Here is a 21,071-nt window from a genome sequence, read left to right on the forward strand (position 1 = left end):
TTTTTTGTACGTTGTCTGTTAATATAAAACCTCCTTGGTCTACAGGGATATCTAGGTTAGCTAGTTGGCCTAGCTGACTTTCCAGATCAAACTTGCCATACTAGCCTACAGCTATCTAGGTTAGCTAGTTAGCTACCCTGCTGACCTTCCAACATCATAAATAGCCTACCATGGTCATGAATGCATGCAAGAAGTCATCTCCATTTACATTTTTTATTTTTATTTTGACCAGAATTCATGCCATTCAAATATGGCAGTTAGCTAACTAACATTTAGAGTCTCCCTATTAATTGAGATTGTTTTTTTGTACATGGTCCCTGACAAAATAAACAAATAAACAAAACTGGTTCATTGGCTCCGCCTACTGAGGGTTAACTCAACCAATGACATTATTTCTGCCGCCAAACTCCAATCTGCCACCAGCGCGCACATCCAGAACTCAGACTCCCATCAGCCCTTGCGAGTCTGCTTACAGTAGGCTCCTTTCTGTGTCAACTGTCTGTGCTCTTCCAGATCCAGGTCATTTACAGGATAACTGCTGTAGTTGAATTAAACAACATGAAGCTGTGTGACGACGATGAGACCGCTGCATCCCGGACCGCGTGCTCTCTCTGCTAAATTTAGGTCAGAGTCTGTCTGACACACCTCTCCTGATTTGCTGACAAGCGATTCTTACTTCCTCTCCCAGGGAAACAAGACAGGTCTCCTCTTCCCAGTGCGAGGATCATGCGACCTCATTGTGTAAAGATTAATTTGTGAAGGGGTTTTGCTTGACAATCTGCTACAGTAGCAGCGATGAAGTCGGACTTGAGGACTGGGGTTTTAGAGAGGGCTGCAGCTACGCTTCTTCTAACGCTGTATCTCAGTTGTTTACATGTGATCGCGCTCAAATCACAACTTTTCACCAGGCTCGGCGTTTTAGATTACTCCACTGAGAACACCATCAGCTATGAAACACTTTACTTTGACCAGAAGGTGAGTTTAAAATTACCCTCAAAACTATAACTTTCCACAATGGCACAAGTCTTTTGAAATAGGCTACATTTTTATTTTTTTTACAGATATGATTTGCATAAATTGGTTCCTCCTTTCTCTTTCAGTTACTTGTTTCTGTTCTCTTTTAGCTCCCTATACAAAGTTGGTGTATTGGCTGCATTCATGATCTAGTGGAGTGTAAATCCACATAAATTCAGTTTACCCACATTTTTAGGCTAACATAAATCCTTATGATTGAAAATCATACATCATATTAAGTAGGAGCAACTTGATGTAAGTTGTTATGAGGATATGGTATGTTAAAGAAAAAACAAAGTTATGCTTTTCTGAAAATATAATTCATTTTTGTTTATTATAGTGGGTGTTTGCCTTATGATGAACACCGGCTGGTTATAGTTTAGCCAGCTTTTTATTTACCACTACATCACTGGCTGCATTGTTTGTTGTAACTACACCACTTGCTCTTTCTGTAATTTTCTCTGTACTTAATTCTGCAAAAGTTATTCATGTGTTGTGTCTGCAGACAATAGGTGCTTCCCTCTGGCTTCCTGTAGTGAGGGAAAACCACAATTGGCTCTGTTCCTGCCAGCAGAACTATATCTCTCCCTGTTGGCTCCCTGCCTAAAGAGGTCTCCAGGGCCCAGTGAATTTGAAATGCTGTACCTCAGGGGGAACCACAGCTATTCTTTCAGCCCTTATTTTTTCATTTAGTGTTACTCCACTGAGAATCAAATTGCATCTTCACTGCGGTGGTGAGCAAAGCATCATGTTCAGTGACTTGTGAACGTGACTCATACAATCACAAGACTGTGCTTGTGTCTCAAAGTCCCCTCTACTCTGTTCCCTGCAGTCAGAGGTGTAGCGGAGGGTAAAGTCACCCAAACTTTACTCATCTTTTTACCCACTACCCATCTTCTGATTTGCGGAATAGCCTACAGTTTACGCATCTTTGTAGGCTGACATCAGTCTTCATCATGTAGCCTAAATTCATATTCAAATTCATTCGTTAAGTTGTATAGGGTCTTTTACGGGAAGAAACGTATAAATTATTGCCTGAAAATCCTTCTTATTTACCACCATATCACTAATTAGTAAGCCTTTTCAGTGCACTGAATTTAAAATTATTTTTGGGGGAATTTTTTCTCTACAGCATGAGACACTTGGGATATGTTTGAATGCAGTCTGTTGAAATGATCATGTAGTGTGTTGATATTTTTCACACACTGCATGCACAGTATACTACACACACTAGTACATACCATGCCAGTAAACAGTGCAGAAACAGCTAGTGATGGTGCATTCAGGCGCTCCCCATAAACACGTAAACTGGGAAATGTGTCTACTGAGCAGCCGGTATTTATAAGGTGGTAGTGCTCAGGTCTGAAAAGTAAACTGAGTATGTGCTTACTATTGATGTTTTACAATGTTTTATGCACAAATATAAGGCTTTGTGTTCAGTCCTACCACACAGCCTGTAAAACTGAGCCTGAATTTCCTTGAACGTCAAACTTTGTTGAGCATTTAGGCCCAATGTAGCGCATTGTCAGACGTTTACCATTTTGCAAGGACTGTCCAAGCACAGAATGAGTAGACATCCGGACTGTGTGGTCCAATAAGTAATACAGTAAAAAGAAAATACCCCTAATGCTGTTCCAACATAACTGATGTGAGTTAAAGTGAAAATACCAGTGAGCTTGACACACTTCAGCATCTGTTCTTCAGTAGGGTTTGAGTGTAGGAGCATATTGATATACCACTAATCCCTTAAAATAACCTTACATTTACATTCATTTACATTAATTCACCCCTTAATTCATGCAAAATCCCCTTAAAATTAGTTAGGGAGTTATTAATAGAGGAGACCCCATCAAAACCTCCTTAAACACCCCCTTAATTTTTGACTTTTTACTTTCTAATATAATGGAAAATTCAGGGAGACAGGACCTTTCCATTAATAACCCTGTAAACCAAAACCATGCATAAAAGGCATAAAAAAAACCTTAATTACTAGTGTCTTAATGAATCAACCCATGAATGAACCCTTACTTTTTTAAAGCGATGTTATTTTTAATGGATAATACATGTTTATGTAATGGAGAAATTCAGGACATTTCAGGGATCAAATTAATAAGAATAATAAACTTTATTTAGATAGTATTTTACAAAACAAAATTACAAAGTGCTTCACAGTGGAAAAAATACAACATGAGTTCCAAAAAATAGAGTAATATCAATATCATATATATAAAGACAATAAAACAAATAGGCTACATTTAAAATGAGACACTAAGAAAAAGTACCAAAGGGGATAAGGGGTTTGGTTTTGTAGTATTGTACTACAGTGTGTGTATTAGCAGTACACAGAATGGTTAGTATGGATAGTACATACTGTATGCACTTCACAGTATTTGGACATGGGGACAATGCTTCCCACCTGACCCAACCCACGGCATCCTGCCTCATCAGCCGGGCCGTCAAGAAGATTGAAAAGACCATTTCCTCCCTTTTGATGCCCATTATCCCGTCTGGTTTTTGTCTCAGCCAATCAACAGAAAATAGGATGCTTCTTCTTGGTAAACACCTAACATCTCTATATTCCTTTTTTTCATTATCGGTAGCTTTAATACAGCAGACTGCTGTTTGCACAAATAAATCATCAATTATGAGGCCTTCTCTGTGTTTTCTGTGGGACAGGGTGGTGTGAAGAAAACAGCAAGTGATCTAGCAGTTGTCCAGAGGAAATCCTCTCGACTGCGTTTTGCTTCCAGACAATGAATGGAAGTGTCCTTTAGCATCCTTTTGGCAAATTGACTAGTTTAGTTTACGGTTTGTTCTCTGCTCGTTTCCCACAGGACTCTATTTGCAGGACAGTAGCACAACAGATTTAGCTTCCTATCTTGTGGTATAGCTGCAGTGCTGGGCGAATAGATGTGCAGTATGTGCACTGAATTTCATTTGAAAACCCTGATGCTCAAGTGCTGCCTGCAGTAACCACATGGTGGCACTAGTTAGCAGGATGTGGAGATGTTATGAAACCAATCTCATAGTTTTTGTGATGTGCATACTGATTTGGGGGGAGTGATACTGTACACACCAGGGGTCCTGTTGGTAAGGCCAAGTTATATATTCAACCTCTTTAGTTTCAGTATTCAGCTCATAGTTGTTTATAGGAATATTATAATTTAAAGTATTAACATTGAAAGAAACTTTGGTTTTGCTAATTGGAGAGCTTCATTCCAAAATTAGATATCTACTATTTGAAAAACCTTAAACCCACAAATAAAAAACAATTGATGCCACACAATCATGGCACTTCTAAAGGACAGAAAGTAACTTAAATGCTTTGTTGACAAAATTGCAACACTTGTACACTCTGGGTTCTCTATATTTTTTCCTATTTTGGAAAAAGAACTCTTCACTTTTCCAACAGTGAAAGTTACTTTGCTGCTGAAAGCCTGAACCTTTCCTTTAAACCGTCTGATGGCTCCTCTCACACTTAGAAGCACTGCCAAGCGCTAAGGAGTAGAGGCTTGAATGAACACATTCAGGCCCCAGAATCTTTTTGCTGTCATTGGCTCATAAAATTGCTGGCTCCTTTGTATCCACTGAGAAGGGAAGTGAGCGAGAGAGGGGGGAAAAAAAAACCCAAAACAAAAACATTTTGTATTAAGTGTTGGGGCTGTTTCAAGGGTTGGACGACTCCGCCGAGGCGCTGAGCCTCATGGGGCTGTCTGCTCTGTGAAGTTATTGGTTTCTTTCTGTCTTTGTTTGATGCAGAATGCAGGAAATATGGTTGAAAGGGGAAGATACCCGAGAATCCCTGAGGTTTGATGAAAGGATATCTCAGAACTCATCTAAAGTGGAACTAATGCGGCATCCCTTAAACTGGCTCCACGTTTTTTTAATACAAATTGAGGCTAATTACCCTAGTATCCAGGCTCAGGGTTGTCACTTCGCAACACCAGGGTTGGCACGAGGCCAGGCATCCACTGATCACACCCAGCTCACAGCAGTTTGTCTGGAGCGGAGCGGATCCTCCAAAACGCTCAAACATAGCTGTTGCATCTTATAAGATGCTACGTGTGGCAGTTTGACATCAAGAAATCATCACCACATTAGTTTTTGGACGTTAGAGTGATTACAGTAAACATATAAGACCACTGCAGAGAAGATTGGCAGCCTTTGTGTGCCACCAGGTCGGATCATATGGGAAATTTGCTGCATTGCTTTACGGCACACAGGGATATTGCTTTATGGCACAAAACAAAAAGATAATGCTTTCAGCACAAGTAATACACAACTTTGTTCCTGTTCCACTATTCTAACTGCATCGTTTCAACTCAAAATGTTATTTTTCTGTTATCGGCTCTTATCCTTCTTCTTGCTCTACAAATCAAACACATGCAGAGTGACGCCAGGGAGGGGGAGGGGAACAAAAATGTGGTCTTAATTTCGAGAAACACTAGCACTAAGAATACCATTGGCATTAGATACAGGCTACCAGTCGTCGTGGTCTCATTTCTTTACAGTAATTATGCCAAGGTATCAAAATTAATTTGAAGATATATTGGTATACATTTTTTCATTAACTTTCTAGCACATTTCAGCAACACAGAGTATTAATGATGTCTTCATGAAATTATATCAGCTTATGTCCTTTTAAGATACTAATTTTAGAATTGGCTCATTTTCACTTTACAGATTGATCATTTTGGATTCTTAGAGGATGGCACCTTCAAACAGCGATACCTTGTGGCTAAGAAACACTGGAATCAAGAAGGAGGCCCTATTTTGTTCTACACTGGCAATGAAGGGGACATCACCTGGTTCTGCAACAACACTGTAAACACCCAGCAAGTTTTCATTCAGCTTCCTTGTATTCACATTGTATCTAATCTTCAGTCTAATACAAAGCTTGCCATGTCCTTATTTTTAGGGCTTCATGTGGGAAACTGCGGAGGAGTTGGGTGCCATGCTGGTTTTTGCAGAGCATCGTTACTATGGAGAGTCCCTGCCATTCGGACAAGAGTCTTACAGTGTGAGTGAAGATGCAATGTTACACTTGGAGCATATTTTAATCTGATACAATCTGCTTAATTACATACAGTGTTATCTTTTTAAGCCATATACAGCACTGACAAATGTATGCTTTAAAAATTGTCCCCTGAAATTAAACACTCTTTGAAAATATTGTTGATTCCATCCTAAAATGCTAGTATTTAGTAGCCAAAGGTCTTAAAATAATGAGTAAATATTTTCCAAAGTGAGGTTCACTTTCAATGCCAGCAATAATCCTTTAGGGGTATTTGTTACTTTTGCTGTTTTCAAATGGTGGCCATCTCATTTTGGAGCAAAACTTGTTCTTTACTTGCAGGACAGCAAACACCTGAACTACCTGACGTCAGAACAGGCCCTGGCAGATTTTGCGGTGCTGATTCGGGAGCTGAAGAAGAGCGTACCAGGAGCTCAGCTCAGCCCCGTCATTGCTGTCGGAGGGTCCTATGGAGGGATGCTCTCTGCCTGGATGAGGATGAAATACCCCAATATAGTTGTGGGGTAAGACGTTTATTCTGATTGTGAGCAACTGCAGGCTAGATTTACTTAACTGCACTAGGCAACTTTGCACATTGGTGGCTCCAAATAGCAGCAAAAGGTAACTATTTTTAATAAATGTTAATACCCAGAAATCATTTGACGTGATGTACACACAGCACGCTCATGTTTACCAACTCGGCCGGTCTGTGTTACTTTATACCAAAGGAAACCAAAGGGACAAGAGAGGTCTGAAGTTTTCATTCATGTGGGTGGAGAAGTGACCATACCCAACACCAGACTTTCATTTGGGCAAATACGATGTATGTACTGCGTCTCAATTAGGGGGAATGGGACGCTCTCCTCTATTGCAGCCCCACTTTGTGATGTAGGCTGATAGGATCACTGTATTTTTACATAAACATTTTGCCTAGTGCAGCTTTAAATATATAATGGGCTTTCCCAAGCTGTTGCTGGCTGTGTTGTATCATTGTATTTTTAGCCCATATTAGCTAGTTTCCTATGCCTGTCCTTGGAGCAGGCTGTTACTCATATACGCTGGGGTTAGGTGCGCTTGCTCAGGGGCACTTTGGCAGAATCAGGTACTGTGGTGTTTGGGATCCAACCAGCAACCCCTCGACTACTATGCAGCCTCTCTAACCAGTCTGCTGCCCTAGCATGTATGTTACTTAAGTGTTGTTACTCAAATCACGTGGGATGACGGCTGTGCAGTTGTTGAGAAAAAGTGGCAATGTTTTTGTGTCTCAGAAGTGCCTCTTTCTGTGTTTCAGAGCTCTGGCAGCCTCTGCACCAATATGGCAGTTCCCTGGTATGGTGCCATGTGGAGACTTCTACAAAATAGTAACACAGGACTTCGCCAGAAGCGGCTTCAACTGTGATGTAAACATCAGAAGGTCGTGGAAAGCTATTGATAACGTCTCTTCCACTGGTGAGTCATGCGGTATAAACAGAGGGAAGTAGTTATGTGAGAAGGGAGTGGGAGTCTGCTGTTATTGATAGTTTTGGATGGGCCATCTGCCACCATTGAACTCTGAAAATACGGCAGGCAGTGTGCTGATAATTGTGAGTTGTTATGATGGATTGATTTAGCTTTTGCATGTTTTATTCCAAGCAAGTGATACTGTCAAGGTGGTAAAAAGGTGGTTTTCTGACAATTTATTTAGGATAATAATCTATAGGGCTTTGTAACCTTTATAATACCAAATGCACCATGCTGGATTTTTATCTCCTTTCACAAGGAATACCACTCATTAAAAAAAAACCCTACATAGCCCAATCAATATATGTGAATAAGACCAATCCTCTCCCAAAGCCAGAAACCAGAGACCTGATACTGAAACTTGTGATGTCATCGGGTATAAAGTCTGGAGCTGCTCCATGCAGCCACTGCAATGAATGACGAAAGAGTGATTTTGTGGACCCACAGAATGAATAACCTGTTTTACACCCAAATTATCTTTGTTCTTTAGCATTCTAGTCAGTTGAATGGATGAGTGTATCCTCACCCATAAAAAAAATCTCCAAGTACTCTCCCAGTCCCCCATCTGTCATAATCCTAGACTGTATGAATACCAGGCATTCTTGAATTGAGTGGTATTTTGGATTTCTGTCAGTAGGTAGGCAGTAAAATAGACTGATAAAAAACATGGTAACATGTTAGATTAGGGGACACATATTAACTATTAATAAGTTGCTTATTAACATGCATATATGTAGTGTATTGGTTCATTATAAGTCATTACAAACCACTTATCAGCACCTTATTCTGCACTATTGTATTCTATAAGTAAACCCCATTAACTATGGGTTTTCCCTCAATAGCCTCCTAGTTAGTGTTTATAGCAGTAAGGAAGTTGTTGAACATAATTGGGCTTTTAGTCTGCTTTGCTCAATATGGGGCTTATAAAGTGCTAGTATCACATATTATTGAGAGAAATTATTAAACTATTGAGGGGAAAAGCCAAAGTTAATAGTTAATATGTGTTCCCTAATCTAAAGTGTTACCAAAAACTTTAATTAGGCTTGTAAGGTATTAGGCTTATTAAGTAACAGAATATTTCTGTACTTACATTGAATACTGTAGGTTTAATGCTACTTGGGTTACAAAAAAATCTCATAACACTCACAGCCAGGCCAGACACAAGCTGCATTTAGAGTTTACTAAAATCTTGATCAACACCATCATGTTGTAGGACAAGTGAGCAAGCAGGTAAGTTGTGACATGGCCTCGTGTTCATCATTGTCAGGTGAATTAAATGTGGAAAAATGTGGGAAAACATGTCGAATGTTGGTATTTCTTCAGCCAATCACAGTGATCCAGAAGACTCAACTAGGAGATTGATGATTGTCACCTTGTTTGCATGTTAGCTGTCATTTTCTTGCTGTTGCCCGCACATGAGACACAGAGGAGGAAGTTGTGGATAGTTGAATGAAAAGGGACGGGGAGAACCAATCAGAGAGCAGGAATGAAAGTAGAAATTGGCTGTTACATGAAAGTTTGTTGGTTGAAGTGATTTAAGAGACAGCATGTGTTGCACAGTCAATTATTGTGCTGACTCGTGGCACAAAAAATAATAAAATTTTATATTTCAAAATAATTCCTCTGGGGGCGGAGCCATAGCACACTGATACTGCATTGGATCTTTGGCAAAGCTGTAAAATTCAACTGCTGGTTCTCTATGTTGATGCAATGCGGACAATTTTTATATAATATGGACAAAAATCGAATTCAGTTCACTTAAAACCTGCCAACACGGGGATTTATTTCCGCATTCACAATGACTTTTAATCATTTCTTTTTGTGCTCTTTTGACAAGGTGATGGTCTTCAGTGGCTGTCAGAGGAGTTTAGTTTATGCTCCCCTCTCAAAAAGAAGGACGACTCTGTCAGCTTCAAGGCCTGGCTGCAAGAGACCTGGGTCAATCTGGCTATGGTGGATTACCCATATGAAGCGAGCTTTCTGCAGCCTCTTCCTCGCTGGCCAATCCAGGTAAACATGATCACAAATTAAAACACCAGCTAATATAAGAATCAATGTCTCAAAATTAAGTGTCATTATTTGTGACCTGGACTCCAAAGAATTAATCAAGAAAGTTTAAACATTTAGTTAAACTCCAAATTAATTTGTTGTCAAAACTATTCTGTTTCATTTGCAACTTTCAAGTTTATGTTTGTCTTTAATTAAACGCCTGATTTGGCCTGACAGCCTCTCCTTAATTGAAATGAATGTGTGATTCAGCCGATTGTGCGTTACAAGTGTTTGTTGTGGTCTTCCAAACTTTTGTTTACAACAGCTGTCAATTAACTTCATTAATATTCATAAGGATCTAGTTCCCTTTTGGATTTTAAGTATTCTTTAGATGAGCAGCTACAAGTAAGCCACCGTTCTTTTCTTCTCTCTTACCAATAGTCCTTTCATTTGCACACTCCTTCAGATCTCTGAGGTGTTCCTCTGAGGCCGCTCACATGGCAGCACAGAAAGAGGACATTTTGCCCAGTGCATTAGACAAAGGTTCACCACACTCGTTTGAATGGGACTGTAACAAATACTTATCTAAACACTTCACATGAAAAGTAATAGGCACTAACTTGCCAGAATAGCAAAGTATCTACAGTACATGTGCAAATTACGTACTGTAGATATTTTGCTATTTTTGCAAACACACACACTTAAAGTTGTTTTTTCACATTTTTAAACCCCCTCTAAATGTCCTTTGTTTTCCTTGAAAAGAACTTGTGACAGTACAGCGGCTGTTTTGCGGAGCCTGATTGACTTGGGTGCAGTGTATTCTACCAGTCACCTTGGCACGTCACGTGCATAAACCAAGCCCCGCTATTGACCCTCAGCTCTCTGCTTGGTGCTTGAACACCCTCTGCGGCGCCCCACACAGCAGCCTCATACACAAACTATTTACTATTGCGATAGATTTTTGTTTGGCTCAGCTATCCGTTCTAAAAGTGTAAGCTGACTTTTACAGAATACCAATGGACACATTTTTTTGCCACGGAATAGATCCAGGTGCGACATGCTAGCTGAGATAAACACTAAATGATCATTTTGAGTTTTTTGGCTCCTCGCCTTTAATGTATGCGACCCCTATGGGTGGTTTAAGCGGTTTAGGCAGTGGGTGCAAAGAGGAGCTTTTTTAATGACAAAGCTAATGTGATTATCTGAGTGAGTGTGAGAACGGGGTATTGAGGGCTTAGAGGAGGGAAATCTGTTGGCAGAGATGAATGTATAAGCCTAATCCTATCTGAAAAGTAGGGAGAAGATGCTTTGGAGCAATTGCAGTTTTTTTTCACGGTATAAATCTTTGGTTGGACATGTCTGTAGCCCTCCTCATCCATCGACCACCAACTCCTCCCCAGCCTGCAGACAAAAGCCTTAGTAACAGACTCAACACTAGCGCAGCTCCCCTCCAACCTCCAAACAAGCAAGCCCAGTTTCTCCGCTTCACAAAGAGTGCAGAACAACAGCCGCGGCCAACTCTGCTGCTGCAACCATAACAACACGCAGCGCAGCCACTACAGTGAAATCAAACACAAGCTGAAACTCAAAACATTTTAATATCAAACTATTAATTTCGGGGAAATCAGACATGCTCAAATGAAACGGGAATAACGAGAGGAGAACCTCCTCAGTTTTAAATCTTTGAGATCATTTGTTAAGCAAATGGAATGTTTTTCTTCTCATGCCAAGATTAGAGCAATAAATTCAAGTTAGGCTTACTTTCATTCCAGTGAATTTCATATGCAAATCAGGCGCCACCACTATGTGGAAAAACACTTTATGGGCCACAAGAAAACAAGTCTTGTAAACAGCTCAGCTCCAAGGGAAGCAGATATTTTGATAGTCTACTTTTTCACTTTAATGTTATATGCAAACATCATGCTTGGGAGGTATTAGTGCCTTATTGAAGCTATTTATTACCTGCCTAAACTGTAATGTAATCACGAACCTCTTATTATTATTTCTTTAGTGTTATGAATGTTAATGTGTTTTCAAGGCGGTGTGCAAGTATCTCGGTTTCGATTCGGCGGTGTCTGACTACCAGCTGCTGCACGGCATCTCCCAAGCAGCGAAGGTTTACTACAACTACACCGGAAGCGCTTCTTGTCTCAACACGTCCCAGACTGCAACTGGCAGCCTGGGTCTCATGGGCTGGTACTATCAGGTACAGTAACACACACAAAAAAAAGTAAACGTCCATCTTAACAAGTCATTCAGTCTCATATTCAGCCTTGAAATCTCATTTTTCTTAAAACGAGAGAAGAATTCTGCCAATGAGGTGAGATAACTCCACTTGTTTCCAATGCAGCTTCACTTGTTTCAGGAATTTTCTAGAAATGAGTGTCAGTATCTTGAAACAAGTTAAAAAAAATAAATAAAAAAAAGCCAGGTCACTGCACTACTATCAGGAAAATGAAACTTGATTCTACAAAATTATTGAAACAAGTTGATTTGCATTGGAAACAAGTGAAATTATCTCACCCCATTGGCAGATTTTTTCACTTGTTTTAAGAAAATTATGATTTTAGGACTCAATAATAGACTAAAAGGCTAGTTACGATGGAGATTCTTTGCAGCGTAAGTCACCGGTGAGAGGCTTTACCTGTTGAAAGGAATGTGGGTTCAATCCCTCTCCCCCAGGCTTGCACAGAGATGGTGATGCCCATGTGCACGGACGGCATCCAGGACATGTTTGAAGCTCAGGACTGGAACTTCCAGGCCTTCTCGGACGAGTGTCACATGCTGTTTGGCGTCCGGCCGCGGGCCGACTGGGCGCGCACAGTCTACGGGGGAAAGGACATCGCCTCCCACAGCAACATCATCTTCAGGTAAACGCTGCGTGTCAAATCCCAGACCAGAGGTTGAGTTACGATCTGAATCTGATTCCATGACTTTTCTGTTTTTTTCTGGTTACAGTGGAAGTAATGTGCAAGTTCTGCCCGTCGTGTACTGACCTACTGTAGGTCTGAAACATGCTCCAGTTCAGCTGGTGTGGCCTTCTTTTGACTAGATACAGTACATAACAGAAAGAAAGAAGGAAAGAAAGAAAGAAAGAAAGAAACTTTATTTACATACTTTACTTACTTTCCTTTACTTCACTTGACTTAATTTACTGACTTAACTTTACTTCGTTTATTTACTTTACTGTTTTTACAGCTTGAACATGGAAGGAAAGAAAGAAACAAAGAAAGAAAGAAAGATACTTTATTTACATTACTTACTTTGCTTTACTTATCTTTACTTAATTTATCGACTTAACTTAGTTAAGTTAAGTACTTAGTTTACTGTTTTTATAGCCTGTACATTGAAACACAAAAGAACAGTCACAGCACACAGACATGTCGACATATTGGCACTAGAATATACAACAACAATTATACCAAAAGTAGTCAGATGTTTTTGAGGCAGTTTGTTGAGAGCCATGATGGCAGAGGGCACAAAGCTCCAAGCGAGCCTTTTTTTTTTTTACAGATCCAGGATCAGTATCTGCGGCCAGTCCTTAACTCTAACACATTATACCCTGTATCAATACCCCAGTATGTCATACTTTGTGTTATAAGTGTAACGACATCTGTACCCAGACTGCCTGATCTTATTCCCAGCGTTCGTTCTCTCTGCTGTTGTATTTCAGTAATGGAGGACTTGATCCGTGGTCGGGCGGCGGAGTGACTCACAACATAACGGATTCTCTGGTCGCCATCGTGATTCCTGACGGAGCCCATCACCTGGACCTGCGCTACAACAACGACCACGACCCTCCCTCCGTCCGCGCGGCCCGGGCCATGGAGGTGGCCTACTTTAAGGAGTGGATCATGCAGGCTAAGAAAGCACCTTGAGCTGCGCTGCTCCATCTCACCTCTAAAAAATCTGCCAAATTGTTCGCCTACTGGGATGTTAATGATGTCCAGGGTTTCCCAGCTTTCAGTTGTTTGACATGGTGCTTGACATGGTGCTCTTTGTCTTATGCCAAAGTTTACCCCTCTTTTAATCGATGTTGGAGATCATTGTTATTTTTTTAACTGAAATTATGAAATTTTAACTTAATTTTTTTAACTTCACGCTTCACTTGAAGCACTAATCAATTCAGATGGCTTTTTATGTTTGTTATTTATGTTAAATGCTGGAGCAAGAGAACAAAAAACGGGTTTTTATCTAATTAGACACACTCCAATGCTTTATGCCAAACCATATGTTTTTGAGGACTTGGAGCCAGAAAGCATAACTGTAATATTGGGCAAAAATTAGATCTGCATACAGTATCAAGGAGATTTATTTACATGTGTAAGTATTGTTTATTTGTCTATTTATGTGATGACATTGTCATTATCAAAAGATATTTGCAGCAGATGATCAAAGTTGGGTCCAGTTTTTTGTTTTGACTCTCCTGTAAAATTTACCAAAACCTACTTCTACCCCTCTGGCTCCAAGCGCTCACTTTGTCCTTTTCAATCAGTGTGAAGGAGGGATGCATTTGCCAGTATTCACATCTTTAATTTCATCTTTTCATTTCAGTTAGTTTCATACGTATGAAATAATTCTACCAGTCATTCTAAACCTTTTCTATAAAGTGTGTAGGTCTGTTCCTTGTTACTGTCAGTTGCTGTCGTTTAGCTCTATTTGTTCTTCCAAAATAAATGTATATTGTAATTTGGCACACACTGTAAATTAACTTTTTAACAAGTCTCAGGAGAAATTGTTGGCAGCGGTTTACCAAACGAAAAGAGAATCCAGCTTATTTCTGTCTTTGAATACTTTGCACTACTGAGTGTAACATTAAACCTGATTTGTAATTGTTTACAGGAGGAGAACCGTCTTCTCACTTTTTTATTATTAATGTCTCACAGACTATAGCTTTAAAATGCTGTCATTCCCAAGAAACTTGTCTTCCAGTGAGTTGATTAAAAACCTGCGTATGAAATGAACGCATAATCTCTTTAATTATTGTCTTTTAATCATATATGGGTGCGATTCTGTTCTGTCAACTTACACGCCTGCTCTCTTTGTAATGTTTTAGAAAGACTGGGAGTTATTTAGGTGTCTTCCGTCTAGCAGGAACAATTACATGTGCTCGCGATTTAATAAAAACCCAATCGGAGGAGGCCAATAAAGCGAGTGGTGGGAGGTTATTGCAGCAGCGCCTGCTGACCTCGCCCCTGCGGACCGACCTGTGGGATTCCCCCTGGCACGTATTCATTCGCTGGCCGCCTTTAAAGCTCTAAATTGCAGCACCAAGACAGCCCATGGTCCCCGGTTTGTTCCCCCCCTGCTAGTAATATTATTAATACAACAACATGGGGTGCCGGAGAGGTGGAGAAGAGTTGATGCGAGGTTAAGAGTGAGGCAGTGAGGGGATACAGGAGGCGGCCGGGACCAAGAAGCCTTTTGTGCTTCACCATGAAGTCACAGTTTTGTTTTTTTTTCTTTTTGAATGTCAAGATAAGTAAAAGGGCTTTTGCTCAAATGCCATATAAAAATGCCAGGGACTAAAGCGCCTCGACTGACAATGACAAAAGTGTCTTCTTGTTTTGTAATTTTCTTTGAACCATTTTGGTCCGGGTTTTTTTTTCCGCCCTTTCCTTTTTTTATCCAGAACAAGTAATAGTTCCTGACATGACATGACTTTGTGAAGCAGATGGTGAACATGTCCTGCGCCGGTATGTGGGTTGATTTTCTACCCAGACACACAAAGGCCTGACTTCTTAACATTTTGTCACAGGGTTGACTGAATCTCGGACGCCCCCGCAAAAAAAAAAGAAACATAGCTAAACATGGGGGAGGAGGTCTCCGTCACTAAATGCCCTCCTTAGACTTTTCTCAGGACTTTGAGAGGTCATTAATTTTGCCAGCCCTTTCTATGTCTCTGACACCGGCCATCAATCAAAGGTGTTATTAGTATTCGGCTGACCCTAAACTCTGAGTATGTCCCTGCTCAGACAGGGACCACACACTAGTAGGAAGAGATTAAGCCTGTGTGTGTCACATCACGTTGCAGCGAGCGCTCTGGGACGGCCCAGGCTGCAGCCTACCTCGCTGCCTGGGGGTTGGGTGCTGAATAAGTAAATTCCCCGGGACAGAGGGCGTGGTGCTAATGTTTAACAATATCTCAACAATATGGATCTGTGTACTTAACAACTTTGCTGGGTGTGGGAAGAAGCGTGGAGGATTTCTTAACGATTTTCTCCAAATTAAAATTCCCCTAAGAGTGCATCTTACTCCCAACTTAATGAGTTTTTTCAAATGGCAATCTATAGTTTGGCCTCTGTGATTAATGCCAAGATAAACACTGGTCCATTAGAGGAATTTAACAAATAACTTCACAATTGACCTCACATTGAATGTCTTGCGAGTTTAAATGAGTCAAAAACCTCCTCGGTTGTTCTCCTAGTTTATTTTTTCCCCCAGTTGGTCTGCCACAGCCCGTCCCCTCTCGTCCTCTCAGCCTCTATTCCACAATAGAAACTTGTTTCCGGAATCTGAGCGTCAGGCTCTGTGATGTGAATGACCCAGCGGCACAAAAGCCAAAGCCCCCTTGACTGGAAAAAAAAAAGGGGGGGGGGGATATGGCTGCCATGAAGGCTGTGATGATGTCACTTTGCCAAAACTGTGCCGCTAGCAAAGAGAGTGAGTCAAAATTGCTTTGGGCAGGCGTTAAAAAGCTCAATACTCCTCCGCTGAGTCCATGAGATTTCCTGATGTGGCTGCTGTTGGCCTGCAGTTTCCCCTACGCTTTTCACTGTGATAATAAAAAGCTTTGAGTCTGACACTATATGTCCGAATGTAATGCCAGGTAAAAACTGCTATGACTGAATATCCAAAGTCTCCATAGTTCCCCCACATGCATTCTTTGTTTTTGCTGTGAAATGACAGAGGGCTTTTATTTAGCAGCTTTAAAAACAAAGAGAGAAAACACAAATGGTCTTTGTTTTGTAACTATTTGTTGTTCTTCGATTTTAGTTTTTCTGGGAGTTCCTCTCAGTCAGGGGTTTGTGTCTGGCCACAGATAATTAGATCAGTGCTATCAGTTTCACTGTCCCTTTTCTCCCCAGGAATTTACATAAGAAAGAATTTTTTAACGGTCTCTCTCCCTCACCGCTTTAGACTTTTTTCCCTCCCTCCGACTCTTAAATGAGTCACTGCCTCACCTCAACATGCACTTTTAAAAGAGGAGGAATCCTCTTTCAATTATTCAGCCAAAACATCTCAAGAGACAAAATGAAAGAAAAAATAATAAGGATAATAAAAGAAGGAAAAGCTTTCATGTTATCAGTGAGTATGGGATACATAATGACAAACATTCTCATTAAAACAAATTGAAAATATACATTCTAAAATGTGTTAATGCATTACACACTTTCCCATATATATTTTTTACTATGTGCGACAGTCCATCCATTCAGAATCACAGGAGAAATTCACAGGAATTTCACTTAAATCGGGATAAGCTCTCGCTCTATCCCGGACTTGGACAAATCTTCCAGTGTATTCACTGCTGGCCAAGAAACTTCCTGTAAATGCATTATTGTTTACAACAGAAGTTTCATACCCAGGATTTCTTAAGGTCAACATTTCTTCTGGCACACTGAGCTTGAACTGCACTTTATTCCCCTTTAATTTAACAGCTCCGGCAGCTTTTCTAGTTAAATCGACTGTTCATTATTGAGACCCATTTTACGAAGGGGCTGTGAGGTGCAATTTAATGAATCTCTGGCACAAAGCTCCCTTTCACTGCCGGGCGAAGAATAGAGGCTATTTAGACCCTGTAGGGCTTTATGTCAAAGGCAGCCCATAATAGTTGTCAGGCCAGGGCAGAAATTCCCACTGGCCTGGGAATGCACTAGAAATCAACTTTTGCCATGAGCAGATTAAGACACAAGCAAGCAGTTGGGAAGATTCCCCCAAATAGTGGCATCTGTTTGGGCACAAAGATTTTCCCACAGAAAAGAAGCCTTTCTCATTACTGTATACCAGAGGCTTGATTTTATAATCTGGCATGTTTTGATGCATAATAGAAGGGTGATTAGATTGCTAGTTAAGCTCTATTTGCTGATCCAAATAGGAACATCCATTAAAAAAGTAGGTACAATGGTCATTAAATAGTTTGGAAAAATTTGAATATAGGGGAAACGTGAATAATGACACTGACTGATAGTGGAGAAATTATTGTTTCTAGACGGACATGTACTTTCAAGGAATTCATGTTTTCTTTTGCTAAAATTGTTTGCTAAAAACAGAAAGATGTTTGTAGAGCACTTCTACTCAGCAGAAATGCCCTATCCATTAGGATTTAAAAGGCTTGTCTGGCCAGTGTTACAGTAATATCCTCCAGTTTCTTGAAAGCGTTTTTGGTTCAGAGCACACATAAACAGTTAAACTGGAGGGGGAGAGTTCTAACAGTCCGTATTGTCTTCAACTCAGCAGGGAATTTCAGACAAATCCCTCTTAGTTGCAGGTGGTCAGGCATAAGCAAAGAGTTAAGTCCTGCGGTCCCGCTGCCCCTCCTCTTTGATGTTCTGACATCATTAGTCCGGCCCCCTGAAAGATCTCCCCGCTTTCCTCAGTGCCCGTCACTTTTACTCTGGAATGTTTACAGGAACTTCATGAGCAGCATCAGGACCAAGTGTTTGCAAGCTTCCCTGTAACAGGAAAAAGACATGCTTTGAAGAAACTTCTGGTTTGGGGATCACAGCGGACGCCACAGGTAAAGCCGCCGGGCTCAACAGAGTAATGGCTGTTCAGACTGCAATCATGAACCCCCAGTTCATGAATTTCTGCTTCCCCGGATCTGTGATGGAATACGACATGGACAAAAGTCTGGATGGGAGTCTCCTGGGTGAGGCAGAAAATGACGGGGACTACAGAGAGACCACTAGGGACCTGCTGAGTTTCATAGACTCAGCCTCCAGCAATATCAAGCTGGCTCTGGACAAGCCAGTAAAATCCAAGAGGAAAGTCAACCATCGTAAGTATCTGCAGAAGCAGATCAAAAGGTGCACAGGCATTATAACACCAGGGAACATAGCAGAAGCCCCAGTAAAAAGACAGGGCTCCCCTCTGGCTCAGCCCAGCCCTTTGCAGAGCAAAACTCTACCTAAGCGTGACGGGGTCCAGGCCAATTTGCAGAGCAAGAGTTTGGCAGCCCTTTTCAACCCTGTGAAGGATATTAGGGGTGAAAAAGCCAAGAAGCCGCCCCTGAGGCATCGCAACCTGCCCCCCTCATTCTTCACTGAGCCTGCCAACTGCTCCAAAGTCAGCTCCACGTCTGGGATGACTCTGAAGGACTTGGAACGAGGCAATCCTGAGGCTGCGGAGTTCTTCGAGCTCTTGGGGCCTGATTACAGCAACATGGTCAGTGACCAGGACCTTTTTCAGAGCGTTCCTACTCGGGCGCAGCAGGAGATAGCAGGCCCGGATCCCGCTTCCTATGACGCCCACCATTTAGTCGGTGGTCTGCTCTACTCTGAGCCCTGGACTACCTGCTCTGGACCTTCTAAGAAACTGGGAGACAGCCTGCGTTCAGGCCCGGCCCAGCCTCCTGCCTACTGTCACTCAGAGGCTGCTGCTGGGCCGATAGACGACAACACACTGTGCACTTTGGCCTTCCCAAACTTCTTCACAGACTGCTCCATACCTCAGGTCACCTATGATTTAAGTGGTGGTTATAGCAGACCGAATTTTTCATCTCTATGAGACATTGACAGTGTTGTTGTTAGAATCGCTCATAAAATAAAAGCATATAAAATTGTGGTGCAGAATTTAACAGTAGTCTTAAGAGAATTTGATATTCCTGTATCATGTTTGCTTATCTGTTGTGGAAGTGATATTGCTGTTGGATTTGAACATTTTGTATCATCCTTGCTCAGCAGCCATCTGTGTGAAATTGCCATTTTTCTATAATTTAAAAATATCGCGAAAGAGAAATTTACTGTTCTACACAGGAATGTACTTTTCTGGATGCCCTGTAGTTTTCAACATCCCAATGTTAATTACTACACTTAATTACAACTGTGTGTTGTTAAATTGTTTCATATGAATTTATATGATTCTTCATCTCAGGCCTTTTCAAAACACATTCTGAATGGAAATACATTATTCCGTTTTAGGCTACATTTCTGTCTTGTTGCCAGAAGTATGTTCATTAGGCTGTATCCAACTCATTTCAGAATTTGTTAATCTTCCATTCGTTTTATATTTCACAAAAAAAGAAACTGTAAAACATACAGAATACAGAAATAATTGTTGGTTTTAGTCCGCTTAACATCAGTTTATGCTATAGGAAATGATGTTATAGATGTGTTTGCCACTTCTGACAGAACAAGCTGCAAACAAACTCTCAGTGAGGCACTTTTTTTTTGGTTCCTGTGAATAACGGTTCTGTGCACAGCAGTAGGGGAGAAAACTCATTTGCTGAAATGATGATTACAGCAATGTGTGATGCCAAGCTTGTATGATCGCATTCTACAGCTCAGAATTGATTTTCAGGTGGCAAAATTATCGTTTATGTATCCATTTTTGGGGGGAAAAACCTTTAATGTATCTAGCTATTGTGAGAGGACAAAATAAAGCTGGCCTTTATTACTATCACAGCAACAGTGTCTGTCTTGGTGTTCATAGCTAATCATATTGGTGAGGCATGATGAAGGAGGTCAGGAGTACAACAGAGTGCAAAGCAAAAAGAAAAATGGTGTATGCCTCTAAAATATAACCGTACAGTGATGCAGTTACACAAACATATAGGCCAGTGCAATGATATTTCACTTTTATGATACCAAGTGTTTTTTTTAATTATAGATATAATGGTTTATAAAGTACTTTTGATTTTACATAAATGCATTGAGAGAGTTGAGACTGACCATCTACAGTAGATGCAATGCCAGTCACGCTTAAATACTATTTACGTTGTCCTTTGTTGAGATCTCAGACAAGCCTAAAGAAAATCCATTTTGTGGTAATTTTCTCGCAAAAATACATATTTAAAATGTGCAAAAAGACCAGAGGGTGACATTTTTGAGTGAGCACAAGTAATAGAAAAAGGAGTCAAAGCACTCTGAATATCAGATCAGGTATTTGTTGAAAGTAAAGAAATGCTGCATAATTTCTTTTTCATTTATTTTGGAGGTGGAGAGGAGGGTGCTAAACAGCCTGTGCTGGACAAACAGGTCATGTTTGTTTTTTTTATGTTAAGAAATAAAAAAAAAAGTTCATGTTCTTGTATTTAACCTCTTGATATCATTACCCTTAATTAACCTTGCGAGTTTAAAGACCAAAAACACGCTCTTATTTCCATTAACGACCTGAGGCGGTGGTTACAGAGGGAGGGAGGGTGACACATATTTTATAATTACACTCACACTTGGAAAACACTCACAGCACAATCACAGTCTTGTACTTCTGGCTACCAAACAGCTCCACTGGGCTAGTTGGTGGCCAGTAAGTGTCTCAAGCATTGGGACAAGTGTTGAGGATGAGGAGAGCAGCCTTTCATTCATTTCCCCCAGTTTTTACAGTCTTCTCA

At 40.7% G+C, this 21,071-nt stretch overlaps 2 protein-coding genes across 2 annotated transcripts; both read left to right on the top strand.

Moving 5' to 3' along the window:
- The first annotated feature begins 503 nt into the window (after positions 1-503).
- Positions 504-14,481, top strand: prcp (prolylcarboxypeptidase (angiotensinase C)). The gene is made up of 9 exons (XM_071917515.2): positions 504-975; positions 5,698-5,838; positions 5,933-6,034; positions 6,371-6,552; positions 7,320-7,477; positions 9,366-9,538; positions 11,556-11,723; positions 12,200-12,387; positions 13,191-14,481. The coding sequence occupies exons 1-9, from the start codon at positions 796-798 to the stop codon at positions 13,393-13,395; spliced, it is 1,497 nt and encodes a 498-aa protein (XP_071773616.2). The 5' UTR covers positions 504-795; the 3' UTR covers positions 13,396-14,481.
- Positions 14,482-18,283: 3,802 nt separating this feature from the next.
- On the top strand, positions 18,284-19,246 carry fam181b (family with sequence similarity 181 member B). Its single transcript, XM_071917503.1, has one exon. The coding sequence runs from the start codon at positions 18,284-18,286 to the stop codon at positions 19,244-19,246; it is 963 nt and encodes a 320-aa protein (XP_071773604.1).
- Positions 19,247-21,071: the final 1,825 nt, after the last annotated feature.

The sequence above is a fragment of the Centroberyx gerrardi genome, chromosome 6, assembly GCF_048128805.1.
Source record: "Centroberyx gerrardi isolate f3 chromosome 6, fCenGer3.hap1.cur.20231027, whole genome shotgun sequence".
Lineage (NCBI taxonomy): Eukaryota > Metazoa > Chordata > Actinopteri > Beryciformes > Berycidae > Centroberyx > Centroberyx gerrardi.